This window comes from Macaca mulatta, chromosome 5, assembly GCF_049350105.2.
Source record: "Macaca mulatta isolate MMU2019108-1 chromosome 5, T2T-MMU8v2.0, whole genome shotgun sequence".
NCBI classification, from domain to species: domain Eukaryota; kingdom Metazoa; phylum Chordata; class Mammalia; order Primates; family Cercopithecidae; genus Macaca; species Macaca mulatta.
In genome coordinates this window covers 81652361-81669400 of record NC_133410.1, presented here as the reverse complement: position 1 = coordinate 81669400, position 17040 = coordinate 81652361, and the positions used below count along the sequence as shown (strand labels likewise).

The 17040-nt window shown below is 43.4% G+C and overlaps 1 protein-coding gene across 5 annotated transcripts in view; it reads left to right on the top strand.

The window, feature by feature from the left end:
- Positions 1-695: 695 nt before the first annotated feature.
- Positions 696-17040, top strand: part of DCUN1D4 (defective in cullin neddylation 1 domain containing 4) — a 73429-nt gene continuing 57084 nt past the window's right edge. For 2 of the 5 annotated variants that reach the window (XM_028848593.2, XM_028848592.2), the window contains exon 1: positions 696-810. In XM_028848593.2, the coding sequence (XP_028704426.1) occupies positions 786-810 (25 nt within the window). In that variant the 5' untranslated portion in view covers positions 696-785. Of the gene's footprint in view, positions 811-974; positions 1275-1416; positions 2974-17040 lie in introns of those variants that run through there. The other 3 variants (XM_028848590.2, XM_028848591.2, XM_015138716.3) reach the window with 3 other exon arrangements.

Sequence of the window (17040 nt, the reverse complement as noted above, 5' to 3'; positions counted from 1 at the left end):
AGGGGATGGATCTTCGTAGGAGAAATGGAAATTTGCTGCTCACTAGAGGGTTTGCTGGAAATGAAGACGCGGCAATTCTTAATCCAGTTTCCTGCAGTAGGAAACAGCGGGCAAGGAAAGTCCCAGTTCAAGTTCGGAGCGAAGTGGGCTCCTGCAAGGAGCCGCCCGGAGGCGTGGGACAAGTGGCGGGAGACCCGGCCGCGTCGCGCCGGGCGCTAGGGACGGACGCACTTCCCTACTTCCAGCAGCGGGTACGAGCCGCCCCAACTGCGCTGCCCTGCTCGATTCTTTGGGAAACACTTCGCGAGCTTTGTTTCAGACGCCGACCCATCTTTCTTGGTGGGTCTGCAGCTCCACCAATCACGCCCGCCACTGGGCGGGGTTTCAGGGTCAAGGTGGACCAATTTTCCAGCATCGCCCCTACACGCGCTCTCGGACCCCTGGGGGTGACTGACAGCAGCCGGGCCCAACCCGCTGCTCCGGATCGTGGCCTCCGCCTGGGGCGTTACGAAGACAAGGCCCCAGGACCAATCGTATTGGCCCGTGGGGGGCGGGGCCTCGCTGCCAGCTCCAGACCAGCGCTACCGGCACTCCTTTTGTCATATGAGAGACGCGGCGGGGCGGCCCCTCAGCCGCGGTTTAGCCAATGGAGAAGGCGAGATGGGCGGGCTGGGAGTGCCTGGCGGCGGGTCGTCAGCTCCTAGCCGAGGTGCAGTGAGCTGGTCTGGGGACCGCGAGGCGAGCGCGGAATCCTGGGCGGCGAGCGGGGTGTGAGCTGCCTGAAAATGCACTCGGATGCCGCCGCTGTCAGTGAGTAGCTGAGAGCCAGCCAGCGGGCCGGGGCCGGGCGGCTACCAGCACTAGCCACTCGGCTCCCGCAGTCCCCGCCCCATGCCTCCGGTCCCGAAACGCGCCGGGAGCCCTTGCCCGGGAGCCACCCCTTCCCCTCCCGGGGCCGGGGCGGGCGGTGACGCTGCGGGCGGGCGGGCGGCGCGGGGCGGGGGCGGGCGTAGGGGGAAGGGGCCGGCCTGCGGGGAGGGCGGAGGTTGAGGGGGACTGGCTCTGTTTCAGTGTTGGGGGAAGGGAGGGCTGGACTTGCGATGAAGGGCCGAGACCCGAGTGTCCGGGGTGAATGGAGGTGGAGGCGGCGTTGGGCTCTAGCGGGCAGGGCCGGGAGGGTGGCACCGGCGAGGAGAGGGAGGGAGCGAGCGAGCGGGGATTCCAAAGGATTTCCAAAGGCCTGAGCGGTGCGGGCGGCTCCGTGAGAAAGGCGGGTGAGTGAGAGGGGGGCGCGGGGGCGGGGACAATTGGAAGAAGGGCTGGTTGGCGGGGGTGGGGGGAACAATGGGTTGGGGGAATGGGGGCAGCCACAGAGCGGGGCTGGAGGGCGGGCGAGGGGATGAGGGCTGATGTAACGGGAGAGCGAGGTGGTGGGAGGGACTGGGGTGTAATGGTAGTTGGGGAGTCCGGCGAGGCGGGAGGGGCGTTGGAAGGGCGGTGGGTAGCGGAGAGTGGTGGTAGGGGAAGATATTGAGGTAATGGGATGGGGCAAGTGTACAACGGTAGGGCGATTGGGAGGAAGAGGAGAAAAAGGTGGGGAGGATTTAGGGTGGCAGAGTGGGGGCAGGGGTAGAGAAATAAAGTGGGGGTGAGGAGCTAGTCGGGGAGGAAGAGGAGGTGGGGCGGAGTTGGCCAGGAGGATTGTCATGTCCAGATTCGGTCCGGAGCCGGGCTAAGGGGGTGTCAGACTGTGCTTAGGGGAGGTGCTTCCTCTCCCCGTCGAGGCAGGGTCCCTTGAGGGGGGATTCCAAGCTTCTGGGTGCGGAGAGAGGAGGGGGCGGTGCTGAGGTGGAGGGGACGAGGTAAGTGCCCCAAGGTTGGAACTGGCCGCGGTTCCCCCGGGGCGGCGGGAAGCGAGGTCGGCGCTGGCGCGGGCTCTGGCTGCGAGACTAGGAGGCGGGGCAGGGGTGCGGGCTGCGGGTTTTCCGCCGCAGGAGCCGGAGGGGTCGGGCCCTGAAGGCCAGGTCCGGGGCTTGGCGCGGGGGAGATGTCTGGGTCCCTGGCAGTCCGTGGGTTTGGTAGTCTGTGACGCAGTTGTCTAATTTCTGGCTATTAGGTGTGGGGGTTGGTACCATGGAACCCGCTTCCCTGGAGGGATGGCTGGGCCCTAGGCCGCGCGCCACGCCCTGGGGGCGCGACTTCTCCCAGGCGTGCTGGGAGGGCGCTTGAGGGGTTTCCTTTAGGGTTTGTCTCCAGTCAACGGGTGTGAAGGGGAAATGCGGTTCCGCGGAATTCTGGGACTTGTAGTCGCGGCCGCGCCGGACCGCGGTTGGGTTGGGTGCACGTGGGTAACTGTGGAAACGAGTCCCGGCCTGCAGCGCGCCCTCGGAGCCTCCCTGCTCGGCGAACTTGTGCTTTATTACCTGGCCAGCCCCTGCGCGCTCTCGGGAGGCGGTTGAGTTCCCAGAGACGGAGCGGCTCCCCAGCCCTTCTCCCTTGCGAGAGGGAGAGCCCAAGCCAGGCGCAGCCCTCTCAGGCTTGGGTTCTTGATCCCCAAGTGAATTTCCCCCTGCATTTTGTTGGCCTCACTCGTGGAATAAATGCTTGGTCTTGAACCATCATGCGCACAGGTTGTGGGAAAACATTCAAGAAGCAATACAATGTAAAACAACCTTTAGAATGGTGTATTATGGCATCCAGTGTATGTAAGCACTGGGTTCAAACATTGCCTTACATAAATATGAGAACACAGTGGAGGTACATGTAACCCTCGTAAAGATAATGTAGACTGTGTGTTGGTATTTCTTGGGGTGTTTGAAAAAATAACCCACTTGAAATGAATGATGGAGGTGGCTTAATGGAATTTAGGGTGGCAATATGAAGGTGAGCAAAGGTGATATGTGATGTCTTCAATTTTCGAAGAAGCTTGGAAAGCAAATGAGAATAGAAGAAAACTGTAAGAAGTGGAGAACCGTAAGACTTTTTTTTTTGTTTGCTTGCTTTGTTTTTAGCTGCAGGCTGCAATTCCTTCTCTCCTTAATGTTAGAAATCTTCCTCTCTGTAGGTAGACTCCCTAAACATCACATCCTTCACCAGTTCCCTTTACTGTTTACAGGGAAGGCACTCCAGAATCTGTCATGTAGAAGGCTAAGATTTAATGCAGAGATGATAGATTTTTGTATGTAAAATATAAGGTATTATGAAACTATTGGCAACATGGTCATTAGAAGAATATTGTAATTTTTCTGATGATAAAAATATTACCAAGAAGTCCTAAAGTTTGTAAACCTTTTGGTGTGATTACAAATATACTGAACTTGGATACTTGATTGATGGTTCTTTTCATGATGAGTGAAAAATTGGGCAGTGTGTGGTGTTCTTGTGGAGATCATTTATATCTATCTGTCGTATTTTACATAATCGTGTGGTGAAATATCCAGGAAACTCTTGGTAATATATAAATATGTACAAAAATATGCATTTAACTCTGGAATTTTTTCTTGCAGAGGGTAAAGTGATGAGATTGAAAAACATGCAAGAGCTATAATTGTCTTCAAAATGGTGTTTTTAAAGAAAATATGAAGCTAGTCATAGCTTTCTCTTTTTCTTTTGTTCTGTTATATCCCAAAGAGCAGGTGCTTTTTATACACATACAGCCCACCTCCATCCATTCCCCAAAGCCCTAGGCTCCTACACAGTATCACTGTACACTTTCTGCTCTGGTTTTTAGGTTCCTTTTTGATTTTTGGCCCTTGGGGAGGTCCTTTATTTTCTTGTGAACCTAGCTGTTCATTTAAACAGATGGTTCTTACACGTTACCTAGAATTTTTTACTGTTTTATATTAAGAAGAATTTTTAGGTAATCTTGTCTGTCACATTGCCGGAAAAGAAGGCCTGCCTCATTTTCTCTGTCTTAGTGGACTTCTATTCATTTACTCTCTTCTTCCTCTGTTCTTAACCTCTATGTACCCCTACTGACACTTAATCATATTTTTTCAAACTTTATCATTATCTCGTTTTCTGTTTTTATGTTAAGTTGCTCCCAGCAGCTCTTCTTGGCTTACTACCTTCTTCCTGGCTACATGTTTACATTATTATCTCAGTCATCATCATCTGCTAATTATAACTAATAATATGTAATAACCCTGCTAACTCAGCAGTATAAAGATCAACCTGTGAGAAACTGACCTCATGATGATCTCTTGTTGTATCAGTTAGGATGCCTTTGCCAATACAATGCTCAAATTAATGGCATAAATAATAGGGCTTATTATCGTTCCGTAGCAAGAAGCCTAGAAGTAGTTGGTTCTAAAGCTGGTGCAGTGGCTTAATAATGTCATTAATGATCTAGGCTCTTTGCATCTTTTTCTTCTTCTAAGTGTTTTAGCTTTTATTCCTCAGGCTCATTTGCCTCATGTTTGCTGTATGGTTGCTGTAGCACCAGACATCATGCCTGGATTGGAAAGCAGGGAAGGTGCATATTTCCTTATAACTCCCTGTTAACGGAGAAGTCTTTTGCAGAAACTCACTTTGGAGAGTTTCATTTCAGTGTCATTGGATCGAACTGATCTCATGCCACTGCTAGCTGTGAGGGAGGCTGAGGCAGTGAATGTCTGGCATTTTCCAGCATCTCTTGTAAGATATGGCCTTTCATAGGGTGGAAGAAGGGTGAGAAGAATGCGCTGGGTTGGCAGCTTGCAGGTTATATCCCTGAACCAGCTACTTCGGCCAGCTGTCTCTGGCTTGGTCTCAACCTTTATGTTGATTTAATTTCTGCCTTATTCTAAAAGAATTAGGGGTGACTTGCTAAATATAGATAAAATCCTGTCAAGAGAAGGAAAATTTATATATAGACTTATAAGGTACACAGAAACACTTGCCATGTGTTAGAAATATTTGGCACTGAGCTTCTTAATAGTCAAAACAAAGAAGAGAACAAAACTAATAAATTTTATTCATTTGGTAAATGAAACTGCAGTAATTTTAATAACCCACACTGAAATCCTGGACATTTCTTATCCTCTTCTTCCCTGGTCAGTGGCAAGGAGAGAATGCATCTCTTACCATGCCCAGCCTCTCTTTCCCATACCTATTGCCATGGCCTTATGTCTGAGACAGCCTTTCTTACAGTGTTACAATAACCAGCAATACATTTTTCTCCCTTTTTTTTTTTTTTTTTTTTAGAGGTGGGGTCTTGGACTGGACTCGAACTCTGGGCTCCAGGGGTCCTTCCACCTCAGTCTCTAAGTTGCTGAGACCGTAGGTGCACACCACTGTACCCGGCTCCAGCTGCCCTCAGTGCTGCTGTTTTAGAATTTTTCTTTGCTGTGCTCCCTCTCTGGCAGACTCTCTCCTTCCATGGAATCTCTGAAGCAGTGCTTCCTTCTGTTACTCAGTTTTGTGTTACATAACAATAGCTGCTTGTTTACTTTTATTTATCCTCCCCAATTAGATTATTACCTTTTTGAGATCTGGGACCATGTCTTACCTAGTATCCACTTTAGCATCTAGCATGATGCCTTGCATAGGTCCCCAAATATGTATTGAATTGAACTTGAATGATCAACTGTTGAATAACTTGTGCATTATCTAGGAAAAGTAATTCTTCCTGCTGCTGTTGTCTTTCATTATCTTTAGATTTTTCTTTAAGGAACACAAGCTTTCACCTATTCATTCTTTGCATTTTTTAGACAAAGTCAGTTGTATGCAAACTAATATTTCTTTTTCAAATATATGCAAGTATCAGTTTTAGAGAATGTGGCATGGAGAAATTCTCAAGGAGAGAGTAAAATGCTAGTAATGTGCTGAGGGAACAGAAGGAGCGTTTGTGAATGTGCACACATCCATTTCTGGTCTCTCGTGTTAGCATCCTACCTGCAGAAGGTTAAGGCAGCATTAACAGGTCTGATGTTAAGGGGCCTAGAGTGTTTGTCCTTTTCCCTTCTTTTTATTTTATATCCATATTCTGGTCCTAAGGATTTATTTCTTAAGTTAACAATATAGTGAGATCGCTGAAAGTCTTTCTTTATTTAGACTGTAAGTTGAAGTTCAGATTTACACAGTAAAATTTTCTTTGATGAATCATAAATGCTGGTAAGTTTTTATAGTTAGTCAACTTCAATTGGTGTTAATTCTTCTCATAGCTTGCTTTTTTTCTTTTGAAATTTACATTAGGAAAAGTACTTCTTGAGAAGTATTCTAAGCAGAACATGTATTTAAAAATGTGTTTTAAGAAGAAAAACACTGAAATACATTTTAAATAGAATTAGGTATTTTAACAATCATTGTATGACAGTTTTAGATGTAGCAAAGTATTTGCTACTTTAGGTTTGAATTGCTTTTAATCAGAAAATGCTGTTAATGAGTTATGTTCAATCTAGGAAGATAGGCTTGTCGCTTATAACTAATGTACTGAATAAAACACTAGATATAAAAAAGACCCCAGCCCTCTTCAAATAGCATTACCTGTGGTATCATTTATTCTAGTTCTGCCTTCGAGGATTTTTTTTTCCTTGTGAAGTTTTTTGCTGGCCTGTATCAGTAGATTTGCAGAGATGGGGAGTAATCCATTTGTATCTGTAATGGACACGGTCAGTCTTGTGGGACCCTGACTCTTCGTCTAGTTGAAGAATTCTTACCCTAGCAGACAGATCTTCTCAGACACACTCACCTGAGACTGTGAACCTGAGGCTGGAGGCAAGGAAAGAAGAGTAGCCCATGTGACCATTTTCTGGAGGGATGCACAGTGGTGGCTGCCGTGCTGCTTCTAGAGGCAAGGTCTAGTTGTGGCTGTAATCATGATGCAGTCTGCTGTGTGCCCTTATGACCAGGGGGAGATTCTGCAAACTGTGTAATAGCACTCCCCCTTTTTTATAAATCCTTTTTTGTTTAAATTAGCTAGAATTAGTTTCTGATGCCCTCCACTAAGAATTCTGATACTTCAGCATCCAGACTTGTCACTGTTGCTGGTCAGATATGTGGTTGAAGCCCTTGTGAAGAGCAGTGATGTATTTTTTTCATCCTGGCTGCCTGTACATTCTGGTTAGAGGTGACCCAGAGGACCGGAGGAGGACACAGTCGATACCAGCTGTGGGTGTAGGAACTGTGTTTGCTGGTGGTCAGGCAGGACTCCGAACCACACACTGGGTCTCATCATGTGCCACTCTACTGCTGCTTTTTCCTAATTCTTTGTCCCCCAAAAGTTGGGATGCCTAGGAGCTAATACGTAACTCCTCGTGCAATTTTTTTTTTTTTTTGGCTCTATGGGAATATTAGCTACAGAAATATGTGTGCGTGTGTGTGTGTGTGTTTTAGTGGAATGTTTATTTTGTTTAGCCAAAAATTACATCTGATGTACCAAATACCTTTTTAGTCAACGTTATTTAGGTATAATTTTATGTATTATAAAATTGTACTCATTTTAAGTGTTTGGTGAATTTACTAACGATATCAGAACATTTCATTACCCCAAAAGTTCCCTTGGGCCCCCTTGTAGTCAGTGCTTCTCTCCCTGCCCCACTACCATAATTGTTGGCTTTTAGTCATCTTAGGCCTCCTCCATATTAGTTGATGAATTGTCACTTTGCTGTTCTTGAGGATATTACAGTATAATAAAGGCATGATAAATCTCTCATTTTTACTGAACTATGAAATCCAAAGGAAAACTATCAGTGCTGTATAAATTATCAATCTGATAAATAATACTTTGCCACATGGAAGTGTCTTGAGTTAGATGACTTGTTCTGGTGAGCGGCTTTCCAGTGGATGGCTTTTCTGGCTTCTCTGTGGCCTGTAGACATGCAGGGCTCGGGTTTTCTCCATGGATGGGATGATGTCTTTTAATTGTTATTTAGGTCATGTTGGGAGGCAGGAAAGCCAAAATGGCTGGATTCAAATCCTTGCTCTGTCATCTCCTAGCTGAGGGACTGGAGGAGAGTTACCCAGCTGCTCTGTGTGGGCTTCAGAGCCCTCACACCTAAAAATTACCTGTTGAAGGCTGTGGAGTTGTTCAGTCGACAAGTGTTTATTGGGTACCTACTACGTACCTGCTCTTCATCTTTCATGAAGTTTTCATTCTGGTGTAGGGGAGGGGGCAGATAATAACAAGTAAATTGTGTAGTATGTCAGATGGTGATAGGTTCTGTAGAGAAAAACAGCAGGGAAGGAGTGCATGCAGGCACCCCTGTGTGCGGGCGTCGGGTGGGGTGGAGGGTGTTGTAATTTTAAATATCGGAGCCAGGAAAGGCTTCACTAAGGAGGTTTTAAGCTAAGCCCTGATGGAGGTGAGGGGCCATTCCAGGCAGAGAGAACATAAATGCAGAAGCTCAGAGTGGAGAGCAGGCCTGTATTTGAGGAACAGTAGAGGCTGGGGTGCTTAAGAGTAAAGGTGTGGGGGCAGGCAGGGGGAAGAAAGTAGGAGGCAAGATTATAAGTAGTCTAAATGAGATGAAACACATAACATGTTTTTGTTGCTTATAATTACTGTGTGATGATAGTCTCCTAGGTAGACTTTAAAAAATAACTCTTGAGAAGAAAAGAGGTTATAAGAAAGAACAGAACCAAATGAGGCATTCCCTCACTCAGCCATTCAGCAGACATTCAAGGGTTTTTTTGCTGCCAGGTGCTGCTGTCACAGGCAGGACTGCGTTGGGGAGACCGACCGGGGCTTCAGGAGCTTCCTTCAGTGAGTTCAGTGTGGAGACAGAGAAGGAATGGATGCATGGATTGGTGATGCCTGCTAGGTTAGATGGATACCCAGGGGGGGCTTTGAGAACATGTGGGGAATGGTTAGCAGTTGTCATGTGAGTTGTGTAGCTTTTGACGTTTTATTATGTGAAGAACAGGATCTGTGTGCATGTGCAGGTGGCACATGGGGTCAGGTGGGAGCTTTCCAAGGCCAGTGACAACATGGTGGGGACAGAGAACTGTAGCAGGAGAGGGTGGGTGTTTGGTAGGCTAGAGTGGAGGGGAAGGTGAGGTGCAGGGCTAGGCAAGAGCTGGTGGCAGGGGTGGGGTGGTGGGCGGTGGGAAGGACTCAAAAGAGGCACCAGGGAGAGAGTGTATGAGTGGAAAGGAACTGAGAGAAGAAAGCTCCGAGGTGGGGCACAGGGAGGGAGGAGAGGAGCAAAGGGGAACGGGGAGGGACTAACACAAATTCAGTGATAATCTTGGATTTGCCTCATCTGCTTTGCCTCTATTAACTCATTTAATCCTCCCAGCAGCCCTCAATAAGTTAGGGACTGTTATTATCTCCATTTCACAGATGAGGAAGCTGAGGTGTAGAAAGGATCACTCACCTCTTCAAGGTCGCACAGCTTATAAGTGGTGAATTGAGATTCTAACCCAAGCATTCTGACTCTGTGGTCTTGGTAACCCTCTACTGCCACTGAAATCATTCTTAACATTTTGTTTGTGCTTTTCATTGAACCCTGATTGGAACACTCACTGCATGTATATTGGAATTCTTTTTTTTTCCTTTTGTCACTGGCCTATGAATGATGATGACAGAGCCAGTTGATGTGATTATGTCTTGGTTCTTTTCTTCTTGGAATGAGTCTCAGCAGGATCAGGATCTGGGATTTCTGAGTCTCTTCTTTCCCATTCTTCTTCATCTCCTCTCATTTTTGCCGGTTTGCTTACAATGAAAGTAGGCATTTAAAAACTGATTTTAAGTGGGAAACTGAAGAATTGTGGCAAAGTATTTGCATACTCTAATGAAATAGTCATTTTTAGTTTTCTTAGATTTTATTTAAATAGACTTGTTATTTTTAAATATAGGACATCTCAATGACATTGCAGCAAAACTAGAAAACAACTACTAATATCATTTTTGCTTAACATTTTTGAAATTATTTTTCTCTTTTTTTTTCCTATAGGTTAGGGTAAGTTTAATGTCTTGTCCTACATATGCAATTCCCAAAATTAAACCACAGATCACTTCTTAATTATTAATTAAACAGGAAACGGGATAGTTGTACATTTAAGTCCAATAGCTAGTGAATTAGTAGTTTTAAACACCGTCACCTTGTAATCTCTTCTGCCCTGTCTTTTTGCAGTTCTAGGTTCAATCTGTCTCAGTGTCTTCTACGTTCTAGTAATAATAGGGATGAAAACAATTAACCTTGATTGGCACATAATATGGACCAGCACTGTGCTAAGTGCTTGACATGCACCATCTCATTTAATAATCCTCACAGTAGCCTCGCAAAGAGGGTTGTGTTATTTCGGCTTTATGGGTGAGGACACGGGCACAGTGAAGTTTGGAAGCATGTACAGGGTCACTGAGTTAGGACTCAGTTGGAGCTCTGACTCCAACCCAGGGCTTTCTGTTATCAGAGCTGATTGACATTCTTTAACCAAAATCTGGGCTCATTTAACATTAGTGAAATGAAAGGATTTTTACTCTGAACTATCCAGTGATTCTGTGTTCTTCAGTGAGTAGCACAGATTATTTGTGCTCACCTTCAGTGGGTAGGTGGGGTGAGGAGAATGAAGCTAGGGCCCTTTGTACCGTGTCACATTGGGAGTGCAGCCAGACTGGGTGTCCTAAAGTGACTGAGTCCCTTGGGATAGCACCAGTAGGCATAGGCAGTGTGGTGGGCGATGGATGGATGCTGCCTCCCTTGGGCGGATGGTTCCTTCTCCCAGCCCCTTTTTTGAGTCCTGCAAGAGGAAGAAAAAGCCAGCAGCATTATGCTTGGATGGCTTTAATTTTGGATCTGTGTTCAGTGAAAATGCTGAGTCACTTTGAATGACCCGCTCCCTTATCAGTTTTCTCCCTTGGCTTTTGGCTTTTGTGCCTTGTACATAGCATTTATTGATGAGGAGAATGAAGTTAGTTAACACCTTCCTCACCTGCTACTTTCAGTTCTTTCGATTTTTACCCTGCTTTTCAGCTCTGCAATCTTTTTCCTGGACCTTGGCCTTTTCATCATGTGCTGATAGGGTATGGTGAATGAGTTAGATTCCTGTCTAGCGGTGCTGAGGTTGTTCCAGGAGTGGATTGGCTACTGGCAGGCCAGGGATTGAGTTGAGAGTCGGGGATAGAAACTACTTCTCTGGTTACATGTTAGAATCACCTGGGCTGCTTGAGAAGCACGTGGTGCCCCACTCCCATTTTTATTTAATTGATCTGGATTGGGACCCTGGTATTTGGTGTTTTTCAATCTTCTTAAGTGATTCCACTGTGTAGCCAATTGTTTCATTTAAACATTAATAGCTTAATTAGGAAGCTGAGTTTATTTTGGGCTGTGGGGATGGGGCTCAAAAGATGCAGCAGCTCCCCCATGGGCACTGCACTGGGCAGATTACACAGACCCTTCCTGCTCGCCTATGACATAAAAGCCAATACTTGGTAGTGCTTCCCCTGTGCCGTGCACTGTTTGAAGCACAGTGCAGCATTAACTCATTTAATCCTTATGATATCCTTATGAGGCAGGCACTGTGATGATCCATTTTGTAGAACAAGAAATTCTTGCTTGTAGCCATGAAGGACATGTAGTTTGAAACTGACCCATAAACCTAGGTTTTGGTTTTTCCTAGGTTTACAGTATAGAAAACATTTCAGATCTTTGTATTTTAATAATTTAGTCTCAAATGTGAATGTATTTGTTTTTACAAATGAAACTGAGACCTGTGCCATGTCATATAGCTAGTGACTATCAGTTAATATACAGAGTTGTAAATTGGTATTGTAAATCATTTAAAACACTACTTTTTTATGGTTTTGACATAGATTTTACTTTATGGTACATTTTATATTTAAGGTTATTTGAGATGTAACTCATTTTTAATGTGATCTTTTTTACTTAAAATTGCATTTTGTACTTTTTGAAAATATATGTACTATGATCTTTGAGTGTGTATTAGATCTTCACTGACTTGTGATCTGACCTGCCTCTTCACAGTCTGGCTACTGTAACTCTCCAGGATACTAAGCAAAACTAATAGCAGCATTTTAAGCATGCTCAAATCTGGCCGTGGTAAAACCCAAACTCAGCACTTCTTCAAACCCACATGCATTTCTAGTCTCCCCTTTATAACCAACTTACTGAACAAGTTGTCTTTGCTTGAAATAGTCTGTATTTCTTCATCATTCATACTATCCTCGGCCCACTTTGTTCTGGTCTCAGTTCTGTCATTGCAGTCTTCTCTGAGGTCATGGAGTAACCTTCATGTTGCTAAATTTAGTAACTATTTTTAAAGCATTTATTCCCCCATTTATTGGTACCTGCCTTGTACTAGGTTTGTGCTGTTGTAGGTACAGGTTGAATACCCTTTATGTGAAAATATGAAACCCAAAATGCTCCAAAATCTGAAACTTTTGAGTGCTGACATTACACTTACGGGAAATATTCATTGTAGCTTTTCAGATTTTTGGATTAGGAATGCTCAACTGGTAAGTATAATACAAACAACAAAACCTGAAGAAATCTGAAATCCAAAATGCTCTGGTCCCAAGCATTTCTGATAAGGGATACTCCAAAATATATTGAGATAGAGTAGTGAATAAAGCAAAAGGAAGACCCTATCCTCATGGAGTTTGGGCTCGAGGAAGAGTGACAAAGACATAAATAAACATATAATATAATGTTAGGATCATGGAAGACTTCCTGTTGTATGACTCTACTAATATAAAATGTCTAGAGTAGGCAAATCTAGAGAGACAGAAAGTAGATTAGTGGTTGCCTAGGGGCTGAAGAGGAGTGAAGGGAGAAATGGGGAATGACTGCTAATAAAAAATGTTTTATAATTAGATTGTGGTGACGTTTGCACAACTCCGAATATACTGAAACAATTGAATTTTACACTATAATGAGTGAATTGCATGCTATGTGAATTATATTTCAACAAAGCTATTAATATCAGGAAGGTGATAAGTGCTATGAAAAAAATCTAAATCCACTGGGAGATGGAGATACTATTTTGCATAAAGAAATTAGGTGAGATGTCTCTGATGAGGTGACATTTAAATAAATATTTCAGGAAAGATAGCTGTTGAGGACAGCTATCAAGGGTCATGGAGGCTGAGGGGCACAGTAAATGCAAAGGCCCTGAGGTAGGAATTCACTTGAATATTCACGAATTGTGTGGCTAGAATGGAGTAGGCAAGGATAATGTATTGGGATGACTTAGGTCAGATCGCGTAGAGCCTTGTGAGGACTAGAATTTTTTTTTTCTTTTATGCTGCAATAGCAAATACAACATCTCAGTGATTCAAGTAAGTGGTTGTTACGCATCCTTTGTGGGTTGGAATGGGTGTCTGCTCCACATCGTTGACAGTTTCATCCCTAGTCTATGTGAAACCCATGGGAAAAGAGGGCATGTATTTCTAGAAGGAAGGAAACAAGGCAAATCTAAACAGTGGCTCCCAACCACAGTGCACCCTTGGCTTTAACAATTTTTGTTTTCTTTTCCCATATCACGTTATAAAATTGACTTTTCAGGAGCCTGAGCCATGTGACCCATGGCTTGAAATACCCTTAAGCATTATCTGGTGAATCCCAGTTAGAGAGGCAGATCCCTGTACCTCAGTTGTGTTCTTGTTCTGTTCCAGAGACATTTAGATGAGTGCCGAGGTTAGATGGTAACCTTTAATTTTGTCCAGTAATATTTTGCTTTTTTGGCAATAACATGGTCATTATTTTGCCCTTTCCTTCTGCCACCTTTACAGGTTTATTTCGTCATTTTCATCATCATCAAAAAGCATTTATTAAGACCATAATACCATTTAAAACTTTTATACCTGAGAGAATTGCTCAGCTGGAGTTTAATAATAAAACACTTTGATGACACTTTAGTGACCAGAAGAGTGAATTGTGCTTAAAAATAGAAATTTAACATTAGTGTTAAATCTTTTCTGTACTATTATTTCCCTGGGGGGAAAATGGTGAATTGTTTTAGATTCAGCCAGTTTAAAATTTTTTTCTTTAATATTAAATTATTTTAAGTATGTGCTTGCTTATTGACAGCTTTGGGTAGGAAATGCTGCTGCTTTTTTCGTATTACAGAGTATGAAGAGAGATTGATATTTTTGCTTTGATTGGAAATAATTTAGAATGGAAGAAGTAGCCTTGGATTAGGAGTTAGAAGATAGGAGTTTTGCCCAGCTTGGCCATAGCTAGCTCTCTGACTCTGCTCAAGCTAATAAAATGAGAATTGGACAAAAGAACATGAACCATTGAGTGCCTCACTCGCACTCATCTCTCATGTGCAGTCCTGTTAGTTTTTCCTTACACTGCAATCACATTTTATATAGAGGTTGGTTCTAAAGTCCCTATATAAGGTGAAGATCATTGGTGTTAAAAATACCATTGGAAACACTTGCAGAAGATTCCCCTTTGGAAGCTGCCTCAGAAGAATCCAGCACAGCCCATTCCTTCCTCCAGCATTGGAATAGATCGCTGGCTGTTTATTTGAGCACCAGTTGAGCATCTGGCCTTGGCTTCAACTTCAGTTTAGGGACCATGTTTTATGAAAATACATCATTTTAAATACTCGACTCATACCGTATTGTGAGATGCACAAAATCTGATTGGCATGTGGAAACAGACCAATGGAGTGACTATTCACGTGTCACATCTCATGCTCATTAAGTAGATGGGGGGTGGGCAGTTACTGAGACAACTGAAATTTCTTTTCATCTTGCTTCTTCCTTTTTTTTTTTTTTTTTTTTTGACCAAATGAGAAGAGTTGAATTTGTGTGAGCTAAATGTCTATTTTCTGTAACTCCAGTGTACTCAGAATCTCTCCTCTCCACTTTTACAGCCACTGTCTAAGGGCCCTAATCCTTTCCCACCTCAGTCACTTCTAGTCATCTCCATAAATGGCCACTCTAAATTCAGATCACCCATCATCTTTGCTGCACACTTGTCCTAGAGTGATCTTTTTAAATAACTCTCCTGATCAGAACACTTCCATGGCACCAAGACTCACAGGAGTGCTTCTCAGACTTCCCTCCAATGTTTTCTTGTGCAGAGTTTGGTGAATTAAGTTGTCTCAGGGTTCCGGGAGCACAGCTTGATGTGGGGATTATGTTTGTTCTCATGTAAGACTGTCATATTATTGTTGATTAGAATTGATGCTGCTGGAATGTGCCATGCCTGTCATTACGTTTGCATGGTCTCTGGTGCCCCTGTTCGAAGTACAGATCCTTAGGAGATTAAATCTAAACGCTCAAGCAGGATTCACAGGCCCTTGTGGAGCTTACATTCTAATGGGAGAGGATGATGACAAATATATAATGTCAGATGGCATTAATGCTGTAAAGAAAAGCAAAGCATGGTAAGATGATAGAGTGAAGAGGGGGCTCTGTTGATCTGGCAAGGTTATGTGAGGAGGTGATTTTTAAGAATTTTATCTTAATTGACAAATAATTGTATATATTTATGGAGTACAATGTGATGTTTTGATATGTGCATAATTGTGGAGTGATCAAATCAGGCTAATTAACATATCCATCAAAGGTGATATTTAAATGGAAACCTGATGAAGTATGAGAGCAACCATATTATTATTAGGGGGAAGAGGGCTCAAGGTAAAGAGAACAGCATGTGCAAAGGCCCTGTGGTGTGAGTGTTCTTGGAGTGTTAATGAAACAGTAGGAAGCTCACTGTGGCTGAGTGGAATGAACAAGGGGAAGATGGGTAGAAGATGAGATTGGAGAGATTAGTAGATGCAGAGTGTGCAAGGCCCTGAGCCCATAATAAGTTTTCTTTTGCTTTGAACAGCTTCCCCTTCCATCTGTAACTGTTGGGTGAAGTGGAATTAATTTTAATTTGTTCTACATGCTAACCAGTTGCCCCTCTGTTCACTGAATTATTATCTCTTCTCCATTGAATTTGAAATGCCATTTAATTATATGTTGTGTATGCATATTTATACGTATATGTTTGTCAGCTCTCTGTCATTGATTTTTCTTCTTGCACACATAGTATAACATTTTAATTACTGTAACTTTATACCAGGTCTTGGCAAACAATGACCCATGGGCCAAATCCAGCCTACCACCTGGTTTTTATAAATAAAGCTTTATTGGAAAGCAGCCATATTTATGTATTGTTTATGGCTGCTTTTGAGTTACTATGGCAGTGTAGTTGCAACAGAGCCTGTATGGGCCAGAAATCCGGAAATACTTACGATCTGTCCCTTCACACAGAGTTTACCAGGCTCTGCTTTATACTGTGTATCGATATCTGATAGGGCAAGTTCATCCTCATTCTTCTTTTTCAACAATTTCTTGGCAGGGCTAACATGTTTATTTCTCCAGATGAACTTTAGAATCAATTTGCCAAGCTTGCCTGACTTCCTTCTTTTCCCCACCTCTTTTTTGGGGTGGAGAACTGGGGAGCCAGCAGAATAGGAATTTTGATCGCATTAATTTGTGGTTTAGTGAAGTGAGAAGTGATTGCTTTACGTTGGGTCTTTCTATTCCAGAAATATCTCTCTATGTGTATATCTTTCAGTAAACTTTTATTGTTCATTTTGAACAATAAAATCGTACATATTGGAGTTTATTCCTATATGTATTATTGCTTTTTGTTGCCATTATAATTGAGATCTTGTCCCAGTTATATTTTACAAGTGACTGTGATATAAAGGGAAGTTTTTGCTTTTTATCGATTTAAATTCTGTTTCTAACCCTCTTATGAGAGTAAACTCTTAGGACTGTTAATTTTTGTTTCTTTCAATTGACAGTCATTGTCTGAACTTATCAAGAATTGTTTTATTAATGTTTATGTCTCTGCCTATATTGTGGAGTTCTCTTACCTAAAGTAGTTTGGGGGAATGGACTTGGACACCCTCAGTGGCATTCGTTTTTTTTCTTTTGTGTAGGTCACAGCAAATGGTAGTTAAAACAAGCCAAAAAAAAAAAAAAAAAAAAAAAAAAAAACCACCAGATAACCTAGACAAGTTTATGCCCAATCTGCAGTTGTTGGTAGTTTTAAGAAAATCCAGAAGATAACGTAGGCAAGCTATTTATCAAACAGGCTCTGTCTGCCTTTGCAGAGCTGATTGCTGCTTTTAATACAGACTATAGAG